This window comes from Aspergillus pseudodeflectus (genome assembly GCF_044049435.1).
Source record: "Aspergillus pseudodeflectus strain CBS 756.74 chromosome Unknown BJX68scaffold_7, whole genome shotgun sequence".
NCBI lineage: Eukaryota > Fungi > Ascomycota > Eurotiomycetes > Eurotiales > Aspergillaceae > Aspergillus > Aspergillus pseudodeflectus.
In genome coordinates, this window is record NW_027263783.1 from 336612 (window position 1) to 352369 (window position 15758).

The following is a 15758-nucleotide window of genomic DNA, read 5'->3' on the forward strand; positions in this document are numbered from 1 at the left end:
GCTCTCCAGTAAATACGGTTCTCGCCACACTACTCGATGTTCGCAGCGTTGCATCAAGACCTGGATGGAACAAAGAGCGCTCGGACGTTCCGATTGCGCGTCATGCTCAATCTAGGCAAGCAAACCAAGGTACGTGGTTCCGAGGGAGGGTGGGGGAACCTCACTGCATCGAACTCCACCACAGTGACAGGAAATGGCCTGATGAGACGAGAGCAGACTACAAACAACCTTACTCACCACAGCCAAGAAAGAGGAGCAAGAGCTCGTATAAACCCGACATGTGCGACATTCACATGGCCATGTTTGAACGGAGATATAAAGTTGGTGTTTTGGGCGCGAAAATAGACCGAGATCACCGCGAACATCCCAGCCCATTTAATCAACGCATCACCGGATCATACCTAGAGCTCCTTGAATGCCACTGGATGGCACGGTGCGTTCACTGCCTTTGAGATTGGCAGGTTGATCTCCCTGAGTAAGGGCATCGCGCCAAGCGACCTCCTCACTTCCCCAGCTTCCCAGCCGAGGTCTGTAGATCCTGCGGGGAAGGCGCGACCGAGACCGTGGAGAAGCCCTGGGTCCCTGCTTTATCAGTATTCTTTGTTCCAGTTTGCCGGGGATATTCTGCATCGCGCCGCTCTTGTTCTGCGGGTTGCTGTTTGAGCTTCGGCTGCCGTGAGCTTGGAGGTCATCAGTCCTATACTCCATAGTCCTTGCAAAATGGTGAAATTCAACCATCCAGTCGGGAATCTTGACTACACCCAGTCTACGGTGGTCATCATCGGGGCGGGCATCTCGGGTTCGTATCCAGTCTGGTAGTCGGGGCAGGAGAGTGCTAACCTGGCAGGGATGTGCATGGCAATCGACCTTTTGCGGCGAAACCATCGGAATTTTGTTATTCTGGAAAAGGGCAGCTCCATTGGAGGGACTTGGAGCGATAACAAGTATCCCGGGTGCTGTTGTGATGGTTCGTGTCCAATCCCTGCGGGGTGACCCGAGACTAACCTGTGCAGTCTGGAGCTCACTGTATAGTTACTCCTTTGAACAGCACGCCAACTGGACGCGCGAGTACCCCGGTCAAGAAGAGATTCTGACGTATCTGACCGGCGTCGCGAGCAAGTACAACCTATACCCACACATCCGGTTTAATACGACCGTCAAGGAAGCAAGATGGGATGACGCTACGCGGCAGTGGAAGGTGCAGGTCATCGTATCGGGCGCCAAGACGAGCGAGTTCCAAAGCGCGTACGAGCTGTCGGCGAATATCCTCATCTCGGGAGTTGGGCAGCTGAACCTACCTCGATGGCCGGATCTCCCTGGGATTGGCGAATTCAAGGGCAAGAGCATGCACTCTTCGCGATGGGACTGGACGTATGACTGGACTGGAAAGCGGATTGCCGTGATTGGAAATGGTACGCTAGTTCCCGCTCTGTAATCATAGGATACTAACAGGCCAGGCGCAACGGCTGTTCAGATCATTCCCGAGTTGGTCAAGACGGCATCGCACCTATCGGTATACCAGCGCACGCCGCAGTGGCTCATCCCTCGCATGGATATGGAGATTCATCCCGCGCAAAAGGCGTTGCTCAGTGTTCCATTCATCCGACGATGCAAGCGAGCGCTCATGATGTACCTGCGGGAACAGAGCCACGAAGCTATCGTACAGCCCGCCTCGTCCATGTCGCAAGAGATCCGCGACGTATCAAAGGACTTGCTGCACAAAGGCTTGCCTGACAAGCCAGAGCTGTGGGAGGTCTTGACCCCAAAGTATCCACCTGGCTGTCGGCGCATCATCGCATCGGACGACTATTACCCTGCGTTGAATATGAAGCACGTACACCTCGAGACGAGAGATATCCAGCGCATCACGGAATCAGGCATCGAGACGGTCGACGGAGACAATGCCGAGTTCGACCTGATCGTATATGCGACTGGCTTCCGCACAGTCGAGTTTCTGCATCCGATCAAGCTTTACGGAGCAGGCGGCCGTGAGCTAGCCGATATCTGGAGCGGAGGTGCCACTGCATATTATGGAGTGACGGTGGAGGACATGCCTAATTTTGGGCTGCTGTATGGGCCCAACACGAACCTCGGTAGGTGCTAGCGAACGAGCCCCTGTGACAGCCAAGCTAATCTCCGAAAGGGCACAACTCGATCATCCTCATGATCGAAGCGCAGAGCCGCTATTTGGCGGCGCTGTTGGATCCGATCATCCGAGCGAAAGCAAAGGGCCGGACCATGGCCATCCAGCCACGAACCGAGATTGTTCGCGAGTTTAACCAAGAGCTCCAGGCCCGCCTGGCCACCAGTAGCTTCGCGGACCCGAGCTGTAGGAGCTGGTACAAAACAGCCGAGGGTCGCATCACCAACAACTGGCCGGGGAATGTGGTCGAGTACCAGCAGGAGTTGTCGCGGGTGCGGTGGACAGATTATCTCATCCAAGGGGACACGGGCGGCGAGTACATTGGACAGAAGAAGGAGACGCGGATTGGATACGTGGAGGAGGTGTGGCCGGTCAGCAAAGGAGCGCTGCTGGTTGGGGTGAGCGCGGCAGTGGCACTCGGGGGGTATTATTTCCAGGGGGCGAGGGCGCGCAGGCGTTAGACCAGGACCAGACTAGCTCATCAAACATTGATTTGAATAGCTCAGGTTAGTCATGCTGAGACATGTGGGTTCGCCTGTAGGCTGCCAGATTCAAGTTCCATTTTTATATCTGATTCTCGGTTTGAGACTCGAACATTGTTACCAAACGGGAATTGAGTTTTGAACAGGAGTTCTCGAAACTTGGGAAGCAAAAGGACAGGCTCTCCGCAATTGACAAAACGGCTGGTTGGCTTCTGGGCGGCTTGGCGCTGCTGTGGTATCGTGACTGCCTGCCAAACTGGCGCAATCAGGGACAAAAGTGGGGCAGTTTCTGTTAGTAACACGAGGGCCGTGTGACGAGACCAAAGTCGGGTCTCCAACGGCGGGAGAGCAGGTTGGACACTGCTGATCATTGCATCACCTTTGTTCTGCAATTCCAGGCGAAAAGGCGTGCTTTCCGTCCGACATTGTCATCGCGTGCTGATCGCATGGCTGTGTGTTGGAGAGTGCCAGATTTGCCAGAGACCGTCCGAAACAGCCAAAACAGCCGCACGCACCCCGGCCAATGACCGACCCGGCACGCGACCCGCCATCGAGGCTGAGATTTCACACGTTACAATTGGTGGAGAAGGGGCAAAGTCTCCGTCGTCCGAGTCGGCGAAGGCCGAATTTGCCCCAAGAAGAAGGTGGTCACTGGGCCCGCGGGCTAATTTTGCTCTCACAAAGAGACATGTAACGGCGAACAAAACTCAAACTTTCAAAGGATGGAGGCGTGGGCAGCAAACTGGGTAAGCAGCGGGATAATCTTCAAGACCATCACCCACGTTTCCCAGTTCCAACCCAGGCAGCACTGCTCAAGCTTTGCTCGGGACTCCGTTGTGCTATAAATGGGCCCACGCGAGTCGCCAATCAGGGTCTGGTGCCAGCTCAGGGTCCAGTCTTGAGCTCAATTGGGGCCAAATGAAGTTGACTCTCCACGTTTGCGCTAGACAATGCGCCTCCCAGACTGTCCAGTGGAGTTAATTCACCGCAGCCTCTGCTCTGCTCTTTTCTCTCTGCTTTCTCCTCGCCTCGTGTTCTTTGTGTTTGTCTTTCAACAACTCTCACACACACACTCTCTTCCCCTCCCCTCTCCATCTCTTCTTGTGTTATTTCCTCTCGCCTTCACGCCACACCGTCTTCTCGAGTATGAGCCCTCCACGCTGAACCCACCGCGACGACCAAGATGAGATCCGTACACCAGAACCTCAAGCTGTTTCGCAGCTGCGCATCAATATGGAACCGTCTGCGGTCGTCGCCTATTGATTTCTTTGACGCCTTTTGGAACTGGACCCGTCGCTTCTTCTTCACATTGGGCTTCCTTGCCCTCTTCAGCGCCAAAACACTGCATCTCTACGCACACTTACACTCCTTGCCCGCCCACAAATTCTTCCTCTGGGGCTTCACCTTTTATACGCAAGATGTCGCCTTTACGTTCTTCATTCGGATCCTCACGCAAAAGTTCCCCTGGCGCTGGTTGGACGCCGTTGGGGCCGTTTTGGTTATCCCGTTCAGGTACCACTACTCCACACTCCCACACACCTACTCGAGGTCGTGACATCACTGACTTTTCCTTTTTTTCTTTGGCTCTTCCAGTCTCATAATGTCCGGCATGGCCTCTGCAAACATTTCCTTCTACTTCACCGCCGGCGCCGAGATCAACTGGCGGCAGGCCAAGTCGTTTCACCGCGATGCTGCGGCTATCCGCACCCTCCTCACCGGCCTAACCGGATTCCTCATCGTGCAGGCAATTCTCGCCGCAATTGCTTGGGTCTTTGCTCCTTTTTTCCACCGCGTCGTTGGCGGCATTCTCCACGTTCTTGCCGAGCCGTTCAAGCTCGTGTTTCGGCCGATTTGCTCGCGTGTGTCGACATACGTCCGAAATATCCGCCAGCGATACCAGCCTCTGCCGGACCCTGAGATCTACGAACGTATGGCCGTTAATGATTACGAGGATTATAAGAGCGATGATGAGGAGGATTTTCTGCTCAACACCGCGGAGCGCCAGCCGCTGCCGCAGAAGCGTTTACCTGTCGGGCGACGAGTTGCGGTCTGGCTCCCGCTATTCCTCCTCGCGGCCTTTCGCATCGCGCGCCCGCCATATCCGTCGTACATTTTCCTCTCCGGCGCGCTGCCATTGACTCCCTTTGCTGGAATGCACCGTGCGACACTCGGCGAACAGGCGGGTTTTATTCCGGATTACGTCTGGCTCGAGGGACAAACTGCGCTTACGAAGCCGCCGGCCTGGGATTGGTTGCCGGAGGAGACGCTGCCTGGTTTCGAGGACTGGAAGGGGAATCGCCAGCACTATTCCCCGTCGAGAGATCCGCTGCATCTGTCGAACCTCCAGGAGCCGGTGCTCGAGTCGCTGCGCGAGACGCTGGAGAGCGGTGACGTGAATATCAAGCATGTTATTCTCCTCAAGCTCGAGAGTACCCGCGGCGATGTCTTTCCGCTGCGCAATGGCTCGTTCATGTGGAATAAAATTGTGGATTCATTTGACGGGAATGAGATGCCGGAGAGTGCGATCAAAACCGTCGCAAACCTTACCCGCACCGCCGAATTCTTGACCGGTTTTGACTCCGGCTTCGACCAGTACCGCGAGGGCGAGAGAAAGTCTTACGGCGGCATCAGCGCGAGCAATGCGTTCACGACGGGCACATACACGATCAAGAGTTTGGCCGGGACGGTTTGTGGTATTACTCCGCTCGTTGCTGACTTTAACCGCGAGTACAAGTACCACATCTATCAGCCGTGCATGCCGCACATCGTCAACGCGCTCAGCCATCAAACGGACATCACCGAGGAAGAGGACTACCGCACCTGGCCGTGGCACTCGGTCTGGATGCAATCTGTGACAGACACGTACGATCACCAGAACAAACTGACGCCAAAGATGGGATTCGAGGACATTTACACGAAAGAGCGCATCGAGAAGCCCGATGCAAAGCACTACCCGCTCAAAAATAAAGAGGTCAACTACTACGGCTATCCGGATACGGAACTGGCAGACTACCTCCGCGACGCGATCGACGAGGCCGAGGAGAACCATTCCCGGCTCTTCTTGACACATCTGACGGGAACGACGCACCATCCGTGGGGGATGCCGAACGACGAGTACGAGAACATCCTTGGGCCGTCGTTCAAGGGCAAGAACAACGATCTGAATAAATACCTGAACACGATCGGCTTCGGCGACCGCTGGATCCGCCAGATCATGGATATCCTCGAGGAAAAGGGCGTCGCGAACGAGACGCTGCTCGTCATGGCCGGCGACCACGGCCTCTCGCTCCCCAACGACGGCGGCATCACTCCATACAACAACCCGCACATTGGCAGCTTCCACGTTCCTATCGTGCTGGCTCACCCACACCTCCCCGCCGTCGAGGTCAAAGACCCCGTCATTTCAATGCAAATCGTCCCGACGATCCTCGATCTCCTCATTGAATCCTCATCGCTCGGCCCCAACACCACCAAAGCCGCCCGCGACATCCGCGGGATCTACGAGGGCCAGTCGCTTATCCGCCCGCTGTACCAGGAAGCCAACGGAATGGAGGACTGGCAGTTCAGCGTGATGAATACCGGCGGGTCGTGGCTTGCCGTGCGGTCGGCAGCGAAGCCCGCGTGGCGCATCGTTATCCCGCTCATCGACGACGTCGAGTGGCGGTTCAGTGATATCGAAAAGGATCCGCAGGAAAAGGACACGATTACGAGTTTTAGCTTCTACGATCTGACCGACGCACTTTGGCATCGGTATGGCGAGAAGAAGGGGCGCCATGGGAATCACGACGACGAAGAAGAAGACGAGGACGAGAAGCACGACCGACGAACCGCGCATGCTCTTTTCCATCACCCGCCTCCACCTCCGGGTCCGATCTCCCGTCACCCGCCAGGTCCGCCGCCTCCACCCGGCCATCCAGGGCATCGCCCCCCGCCGCCACCTCACCCTCCGATCACTATCTCGCCTGGTCGTCCTCGTCCGGAGGATCGGCCGTGGGAGCCCGAGGTCGTTCGCTGGGCGCGCGACGCGGCGCACATGGCTGAGTGGTGGATTGCAGATAATTGGCGGCGATACGAGTACAAGAAGCGATAAACGAGAACAAGGACTCGTCGCCGAAGAAGAGATTTCCTTTCTTGCATATTCGACTTGAACCTTGAACACTTTAATTGAAAGTAAGAGATCTGCCTGGGTATGATCATATCATCGATTTCCTATCTCCCTCACCGCTTGAACAACAACAACATCACCTCATCGCCTTATCACCACCCACTCGGTATCTCACTATATGTCCGTGTACTTTACGATCAACGATCGATTTTTCTTTTGACTTGTTTTGGGATGGATTGGACTTGATTTTGTTGCATATCACATCACTCGCAATCAGCATGGCGGCGTTTGTACATACAGTCGAATCTCGAGGTTTCTTTCTGGTTGTCTCTACCGCTGTCTATGTCTCTGTTTGGGTCGGACTGAATTGAATTTATCGCACCAACTTGACCTGGCGTCCCACCTCTCCGTAATCAATCACAGGTTCTCCGGGTAAATAGCCCACTGCAACCTTGCCAAGTAGTCCTTGTTGATCTCTCTGCAAGTGAGTGTGCAGTAATCCCCCGCCCCTCATTCGCCGCGCATCCTCACCCGCAATCTACATGAAGAAGATCGACACCAACGCGGCATCCATCCCGCCCCGCGCGCAAGATCCACCGTTTCGTATAGAGACAGCACATAAAACACCTCCTTCCTCCTGATTCCACGCGTAAAGGAAGATGGTTCCGCTCGTGGGTGAAATTAAGGTAATCGCATTCGTCACGGAGTCAAGGTACGGGGGACATCCAGGGGAAAGTCCACTACGCTGATACGTTGCATCTCTACCCAAGACGCCAAGGCTGGCGCATGTGTTTTGCGTTGGTGAACCTGGGGCATCCTGGGTAATATGAGTGCGAATATCTTTTCTGGATGGGGATGCTCCCCGGTTCTGTTGGATCAGTTGATTAGCCTGGTTTTGTAGTTAATTGACTTTGTGTTGTCTTCGAGTATATATTCTCGCTCTCGCTGCTTCGAGTCGACTGGGTCTGTCCAGCGCGGTTCGCGGTTTGGTCTGGTCTGGTCTGGTTTGTGCTCGTCCTGGTGACGCCGTCTCCCACTCCTTTCACTCTTTCCTTCCTTTTTTTGCTTCTTACTCTCGCGATGCATCTCGCCCAGAAGCTGTCCGCCCTGGTGGCGGCCGCAAGCCGTACGTCTCCAACCCTAACTATCCAACCCACAAAATACACAGAGTCTAACATGATATGAATCAAACTATATAGTCCTCCAACCAGCCCTCACCCAATCCAGCACGCCCGCCGCCTACACAGACCCAGACACGGGCATCACTTTTGACACATGGACCGTTGCGCCGACTTCGTCTGCCGCGGGACTCACCTTCGGTGTGGCGCTGCCCGAGGATGCGCTTAGTAGCGATGCGAGTGAGTTTATTGGGTATCTTGTACGACCACTCTCCCTATATTATACTATATCCACAAAAATAAGCTTCAAAGGAGCGGTCCTAATGGAGACGAATGTCTAGTCCTGCGGCACCCCCGGCTGGTGCGGCCTGTCTCTCGGCGGAAGCATGAACTCGAACCTGCTACTGATGGCGTACCCCTCGCCGACCACCGACACGGAAGTCTTGACCTCCTTCCGCTTCAGCTCGGGCTACGCGCTGCCCAGCCTGTACTCCGGAAACGCAACCCTAACCCAAATCTCCTCGACCGTCACCTCCACGCACTTTACGCTCCTCTTCCGCTGCGAGAATTGTCTGGCCTGGGACCACGAGGGCGTCACGGGGGCTGCGAAAACGAGTAATGGGAGACTTGTGCTTGGTTGGGCGCAGGGCAGTGAACCGCCGACGGAGGCGAGTTGTCCCGATGAGCTGGTTGTCGTGCAGCATGAGGCGCAGAGTATCTGGGTGGGCATGTTGGATTCCGCACCCTCTGCCGAGTATACCTCCTGGACGGAGCTTGCGACGGAGGTCGTACCGGGGACCTGTGAAGGTGACGGCGGAGGTGACGGCGGAGACGATGACATACCCGGCATCCCCGTGCCTTCCAATGCAACATACGACTACATCGTGGTGGGCTCAGGCCCCGGCGGAATGGTAACAGCCGACCGGCTCAGCGAAGCCGGGCACCGCGTGCTGCTGATTGAGAAAGGACCCCCGAGTATCGGGCGTTGGGGCGGGACACTCAAACCCTCTTGGCTAGAGGGGACGGAGCTCACGCGCTTCGATGTCCCTGGGCTCTGTAACCAGATCTGGGTGGATAGCGCGGGGATCGCGTGCCCAGATAACGATCAGATGGCGGGGTGTGTGCTTGGTGGGGGCACCGCGGTGAATTCGGGACTTTGGTGGAAGCCATACTCCAAGGATTTCGACGAGGGGTTCCCGGATGGTTGGGGGTATAATGCGCTCAAGAGATCTGTGGACAAGGTCTTTTCAAGGATTCCAGGGACGATTCACCCGAGTACGGATGGGTTTATATACCTACAAGAGGGGCCGAGCGTTCTCATCAACGGATTGTTGGCCAGTGGGTGGAAGATGTCCTCTTTCAACGATGCGCCCGAGGAAAAGTACAAATCTGTCGGGTACAGTCCGTACATGTTCTCCAAGGGCCAGCGCAACGGGCCCATGGCGACGTATCTCGTTTCGGCGAATGGACGGACGAACTTTGAGATGTGGGTGAATACCACGGTGCGTCGCGTGGTTCGCGAGGGGAGCACCGCTACGGGCGTCGAGGTGCAGCCCTTCCTCGAAGGCGGATATGAGGGTGTTGTTCAGCTGAGTGAGCAGGGGAGAGTCGTCCTTTCCGCGGGTGCATTTGGGACGCCCAAGATTTTGTTCAGAAGTAGGCCCGCACCTCCCTCGCCAGGTCTTTGTCGGTTGGCTAACAACCCCAGGTGGAATCGGCCCCCAAGACCAGCTCACCGTTGTCAAGAACTCGAAGCTCGACGGCGAGACTATGATCAACGAGACCGACTGGATTAACCTGCCCGTCGGCGAGAACCTCATGGATCACCCTAACGTACGTCTCCCACTAGACATAACCGAGCATAGCTAACAGTCCCAGACCGAGGTCGTCGTCCAACACCCCGACATCATCTTTTACGACTTTTACGGCGCGTGGGATGATCCCATCGAGGCGGATATGAACAGGTACCTGAGTGAGTAACTACTCAAAATACCCTTGCGTACCGTCTACTGACTCGCCAGCCAACCGCACCGGCCCGTTGGCACAGGCGGCACCGAACGTCAACCCAGTGTACGTCCTCCTATAATATCCAGACTCTAGGCCAACGAGACTAACATGCGTGGACAGCTTCTTCGACCAAGTCACCGGCCCCGACGGTATAACCCGCCAACTCCAATACCAAGCGCGCGTCGAAGGAAGCCATGGCATCGCTAACGGCCGTACGTCCCCCACAACAATACCCACATCTCATCCCTCACACTAAAAATGATATATAGAAACAATAACAATAACCCAATACGTCGGCCGCGGGCAAAGCTCGCGCGGAAAACTGACAATAAACTCCGGGCTGAACACCGTCGTCTCGACACTCCCCTGGCTGACCGACGCAAACGACGTTGATGCCGTTGTCCAGGGATTCGAACGGTTGCAAGCGGCGCTGAAGAATGTCTCGGGTCTGACCTGGGCGTTCCCGACGAGCAATGTGTCGATTCCGGATTTCGTGGACAGTTTGGCGCTCACGGGACGGGGGAGTAATCATTGGATGGGTATGTTGTCTTTCCCTTTCTCTATACACATCTAGAAGAAAGGAAAGAGGATCGGCTGTGCTAATGAGATGTCTCCTGTTTAGGCTCCTGCAAAATGGGCAGCGACGACGGACGCGAGGGCGGCACTGCCGTCGTCGATCTCGATACGAAGGTCTACGGGATGGACAACCTGTTCGTCGTCGACGCGAGTATCTTCCCGGGAATGATCAGTACGAACCCCTCGGCGTATATCGCCGTTGTGGCGGAGAGGGCCGCGGAGAGGATTCTGGCGCTGTAGGGTTGGTAGGTAGTTCCACTTGGCTGGGGGTGGGGTTTACATCTATCTCATTTGCACTGAGTACTAGTATGCTTCTAGTCATCAATTCTACACCTGGCGTATTTGATCTACTCATTGCTGTAATTCTCTAGCTTGGAATGTGTGCGATGTGCCAAGAAAATCTATAGTTGAATCCACAGCACGTGCGAGTGACAGAGTCTACCGTGTCATAATCAACCCTATTCTTCCCTCTCCCCTTGATCCACCACAAATTCCATTCGCACTCATCATCATGTCCGAATCGGAAACACGCTTCTTGGAAAAATAAGCTGGCAAGGTGATAGCCCTGACCAACCCCACCTCCTCGTGGACCCTCGAGGAGAAGCTCAGCGAGCACAACTCCCAGCGGGACGCCGAAACCTTTTATGGATACCACAAGCCAAGTGGCGCGTGGGCCTGGTTCCTCTGCCGCAACACGAGCGATCCTGATGATGTTGCCGTTGTCAGGATCATCGTGCAGTATGTAGCCACTGATCGCTATTCGCGGGGGCAAGTTCAACCGTGAAACACAAGGCCAACACACCACTGCAGAATCCCATACGCCGGATCCGAGTACGCGTGCCATGAAGAACGCGCCCGGCAGGCGTGTGAAATCCTGGACACGGACTCGTGCGAGCTCGTCGAGGCCGAGCAGACTCTGACTCGGAACCACTGCAGGGCGTGTCTTGCAATCCGCCACCACGAGGTCTTCAAGCAAGGAGACGACACCGAGCTGGTGCCCGGCGGATTCCTGCACTACCTCCTGTTTGACAAGGCCGCAAAAAGGAGAAGCTAGGTATTAATTAGTATAAAAATAAATTACTTAAGGTTAGGAAGACTACTAATTCCTAGGGGTTTTATATATAATAATTACTAAAAGGGTTATTTAGTATTTGGCCTAAAGGGGTTTAGCCTAATCTAGTCAGATCCTAAGTGGTGGTCGCGCGGCCTCCTGTTGGAGTTGCCTGAGGCACCTAATGTGACGTGACACCAACTTTCGTGATTAAAGAAAGTGTCTAACCTCTAAACCTTTAACAGGTGCTAACCATGGCTAATTACTCCGTACATATTACACTAGTACTTATTAGTGTAGACCTTTACCAAGCCAGCTGTGTCTCCCTCCTGCAGACTACCTAATATATAATGTTCTCTGCCTTACCAGACAGCTCCTGTCTACACCAACTAAGATTAATGGTATCCTAGAGAGATTTAACATGCTAGCTAATAATAAGGCGACCATGGCTGTTTGCAGAAAGATAGGGCTTTAATATACTCTATTAAAAGAACTGGATAAGGCTGTGAAAAGCTTCTTTAAGAACAGGCGTGCTGCCGCATCTATAAAGTTTGCTGCATTTCAACACGCAGTACTGGAAGGTGAAACGGTTGTCAACTTGGGAGGTGGATTTCGATTAATATTAATGGACCCTCTCATTCCCAAAAGAATCCCTTGGAATTCTTGCAAGCTTACTGCAACCCTCCTTCTTATATCAGCCTGTCCATCTAGGCCGGAGTCTATGCGTGACGACCTGAAATGGCAGTCCCAGTCGTTGGGCGGGCTTCCAGATATGGCTGAAATATCTAACAATCCGGCTGAGCATATGCTCATTGGACATGGTATGGAACTGCTATGGTCAGGGAACTAATTCATCACTTTAGCGAGTTTGCCTCCGCCAAGAAACTTCGCATTGAATGAAACGTACGATAAAACCCATAGCCGTGCTAATAACTTTATTCAGCTTCTACCTGTCGATTTGGAAAAGTCCGACTGAGTGCTCAATAAAGTAATTAAAGCTCAAGTTCTTAGTTGGTACGTGAGAAGGACCAGCCTCCTCGCCCTCAATTCAAATATTTTTTACGATGCGAGTGTTATACGAGGCTCAGATAGTATGCCGGCCACATCCCGTTGTCGGGCAGCTGAGTAGCGTATCAGCCCGCTCGTAAGTATGTTCTTTTTCGTGTAGGTAGATACGCATACAGTCCAGCAATACGGATCATCCAGCATTAGGATTCCTCTTATCATAGATCCACAGAGCAAGGGACGACATATATGCACTGTTCCCGTTTCGTCCGACTACAATGCTGCAAGGTATTTCCTTTGGCGCTGCTGTTGGCTGCTATTGGCTGCATCGTAAGTAAAAAGTGCTTGAGTCACCTTGTGGTGGCGGAGTCTCTCGAATCGCATTCACCCAACGTCCAATCACAAACACGGCCCAGGTGTTGGTGCGGCTTTTCGCTCGTCCTTCTCGCGTCATGGGGGGGGGCGGATTACCATTTTGCGGCTCTGCGTCGCTTACAATTTTTCTCTTTGACGGTATGTTAGGCACCTATGCTTCGCAAATCCTGGGGGCGCAGTTTGTTGAGGTCGTTTTCAAATGGCTAGAATTCTGTTGCGTTTATCGCACCTTGGTGGTTGGCCCCAGAAATAGATGTGCAGGGGGCCCTATTTGTCATTTTGAATTACAGGATCTTGGCTTCAGGCCGCACTAGAGCCAATTTATACTCTTCCAATCATATGTCGTGAATCGGACTCCCGTTGATAAGTCGTTGCTGCGATTGCTAATTCACACAAGGCTCCGGTGCCAAAGGCTGGCTATGATAGAAAGGATAACCAGCAGGGAAATCAGAAGCGACGCGACCTACTTGGCCTAAAGCTTAAGATTATATGCGGAATACGGTACGACAAGAATGCCGATATGAGGGTCGGGCTTATACTTCAGACCACTATAAGAGTCAGAAAGGATAGAAAAGAGGAGTAAAGTAGCAGATCAAGATGATGATAGCCCGGATCATCCGAGCTGGCAACTGCGCAAGGTTTGGGACGTGGGACCAAAAAACGCCATTCCTAATCACCGGATCGTGGAGGGGCTGAGGATATCAACAAGGAGGGGAGCTTCCTTGTCTATTATATTCGCCGAGTTATGTCGAATTGGAGCTTTGCCAAGGTAATATCAGCTCACATCTCCAACGATGGCCTCGGGACAAGGTATAGAATATCCGACCCACAGCCTCGCCATTTCGAGAGAGCACAGCAGATGCCATGGCATAAATAGGGACTCCTCAGCCCTTGACTGGACCTGCTACACAAGACCATCAACCCGCAAACACCTTTAAAAGTCTATCTCTTAACTCCTCTGTTCATACACCCTTCTTCCCACCAAGACAATAAATCCTGCCATTCACCAGGCTATCCCGAGCAATACCGAACACCCTCCCCTCAGTGTCTACCACGCAGACCTAGAGCCTCACAGTTTCACTAATCTACCTCTAAATCCCAACAACACATTTACCATGTTCGGAGACTTCGCAGCCATCGCCAGCAAGCTCACCGGCAAGATCGCCAGCAACCAACTCATCGGGCAATTCACTCAGTCATCACAGAGCGCTGGAACACAGGCAGCTGTCACCAGCACTCAGTCCTCGACAGATAGTAGCAGTAGCGGTGCAGGGGAAGCTGTAACCTCGAGTTCTGGATCGGGATCCACCCTGAGTGACATTTTCAGCAGTTTCTGAGTTGGAGATTCGATGTCACAGTGCAATACCGCCTTAGTCGCGAACAGTGCGGTAATGAGTAGGAAGGTGGCAGTGTGAAGGCGGGAGGGGGCGACATACGGAGAAATTGAAGGAGCGAATGGGATAGGCGATTCGCTGGAGACGATGTTGTTGGTTGACTTTGTGTTATTGCTCAATTTATTCTCTAGGCATCTTCGGGGCACCGCAGGGATTCTGCTTCAACACGGAGTCTATTATTAGCTTGTGTCCCGACTGGTACGCCATTGGATTGCTATCTTCGTTTAACTGATGAATTATCTGTGGAACGCGGTTCAAAGATTCTCCCACGTTTTATATGAGTCGGGAAGGAATATTATACATTGATCCATGCTGGCTCCCAGGTTTTGATCATTATTTCATCTGTTAGCGATACCATGGTTGTACGCTCTTCCTGATAAGCTGTAGATCGTTATGCATGAGGCAGGCGCCGCAGTTAGCCCAGGAAACCACACCTTCCAAGTCCATTTCAGCTCAGATATGCCTACTGTGACCGAGCCAAGCCTAAAAGGGTCCTGGATATCCGTACACACCATACTGACTGTGACCTACATGTTAAGTAAAGACGCATTGCAGGTTTCCTGGTCACACAGGACTATGACTTGCGAGGAGACAATTGTGACTGCCCTGTATAATTAAAGCAGCAGCAGCCTAGATAGCAGGATTAAATATTCGGAAAACACAGACGACCCGATATTTGAACACAACAGGCCACGAACACAGCAGCTAGGCTGTTGGTGTACCACGGGTCAACGCTATTCAGCTCGCATCGATGTGGATCTAACATTGGGCGGCTCTTTTTACTTTCCCTTTGAAATTTCCTTTTAATGGCCCGCTAGGCAGCGTGATTTCAAGTGCTGGTGACCATTGTTGTTGAGCTTATTTCGGAAACTTGGATCACGTCCTTGCATCAAGGATGGCTGTGTTGCACTGTCAAAAGCAGGGAAATCGCAAGCAGGAGGATCTACTTGCCTAATAGCTTAAGTAAGTTGTGCTGATGTCCTAGTACAGTGTTGATGCTGATGCAAGGCTCAGTCGGGGCTATAGCTCCCGCACGTGAAGGCTCAGCATGTCTAGATGGAATGACCATGATAGCAGCCTAAACTAAGGCAGTAGGTATCTATGTTAGAATTCCAATGTGGCACCAGAAAACTCTATTTGTAATTCCGTGTTTTCCTCCTCTTCTGAGAGGGTATATTGATAACCAGAATCTATTTTTGGCCAGGCTACAACACAACGGTATGTCCATAAAACAGCCTTGCCAAGATAATCTCAGCTCACATCCATCTCCAAAGACAACCTCGGCAAAGGAAAATTCGGTATCTACCTAAAAGCAGCCTCGCCATCCGCATAGAGCACAGTTCAGTCATGGTATTAATAAAGCTTGTTCCCACCTTGCAATGGACTCTGTTAGACAACCTCCAGAGTTCCACGAACATCGCGCTAAACTATTGCTCCTCCCGTCCTCCTCTCTCCATTATATCCCGTTGACCACTATCAGATCACCTCTCGAAAACACAAAA

The 15758-nt window shown here is 53.2% G+C and overlaps 3 protein-coding genes across 3 annotated transcripts; all 3 read left to right on the forward strand.

The window, feature by feature from the left end:
- Positions 1 to 720: 720 nt before the first annotated feature.
- On the forward strand, positions 721 to 2604 carry BJX68DRAFT_263360 (flavin-containing monooxygenase; the record flags this gene model as incomplete). The annotated part of the gene is made up of 5 exons (XM_071044669.1): positions 721 to 799; positions 848 to 967; positions 1014 to 1412; positions 1458 to 2093; positions 2144 to 2604. The coding sequence occupies 5 exons, from the start codon at positions 721 to 723 to the stop codon at positions 2602 to 2604; spliced, it is 1695 nt and encodes a 564-aa protein (XP_070902692.1).
- Positions 2605 to 3402: 798 nt separating this feature from the next.
- On the forward strand, positions 3403 to 6909 carry BJX68DRAFT_192250 (sulfatase domain protein). Its single transcript, XM_071037412.1, has 2 exons — positions 3403 to 4137; positions 4219 to 6909. The coding sequence occupies exons 1-2, from the start codon at positions 3809 to 3811 to the stop codon at positions 6713 to 6715; spliced, it is 2826 nt and encodes a 941-aa protein (XP_070902693.1). The 5' UTR covers positions 3403 to 3808; the 3' UTR covers positions 6716 to 6909.
- A 901-nt stretch (positions 6910 to 7810) lies between these two features.
- Positions 7811 to 10728, forward strand: BJX68DRAFT_279224 (cellobiose dehydrogenase; the record flags this gene model as incomplete). The annotated part of the gene is made up of 9 exons (XM_071048692.1): positions 7811 to 7856; positions 7942 to 8108; positions 8190 to 9504; positions 9557 to 9681; positions 9727 to 9820; positions 9870 to 9918; positions 9976 to 10067; positions 10125 to 10394; positions 10478 to 10728. 9 exons carry the CDS (start codon positions 7811 to 7813, stop codon positions 10669 to 10671), a joined length of 2352 nt encoding a protein of 783 aa, XP_070902694.1. The 3' UTR covers positions 10672 to 10728.
- Positions 10729 to 15758: the final 5030 nt, after the last annotated feature.

Bases quoted from the DNA above. Each gene is read 5' to 3' on its own strand.
- BJX68DRAFT_192250 (XM_071037412.1), top strand. From the start codon at position 3,809: ATGAGATCCGTACACCAGAACCTCAAGCTGTTTCGCAGCTGCGCATCA. The intron at 4,138-4,218 runs GTACCACTACTC...TGGCTCTTCCAG, and splicing joins GTTTTGGTTATCCCGTTCAG to TCTCATAATGTCCGGCATGG.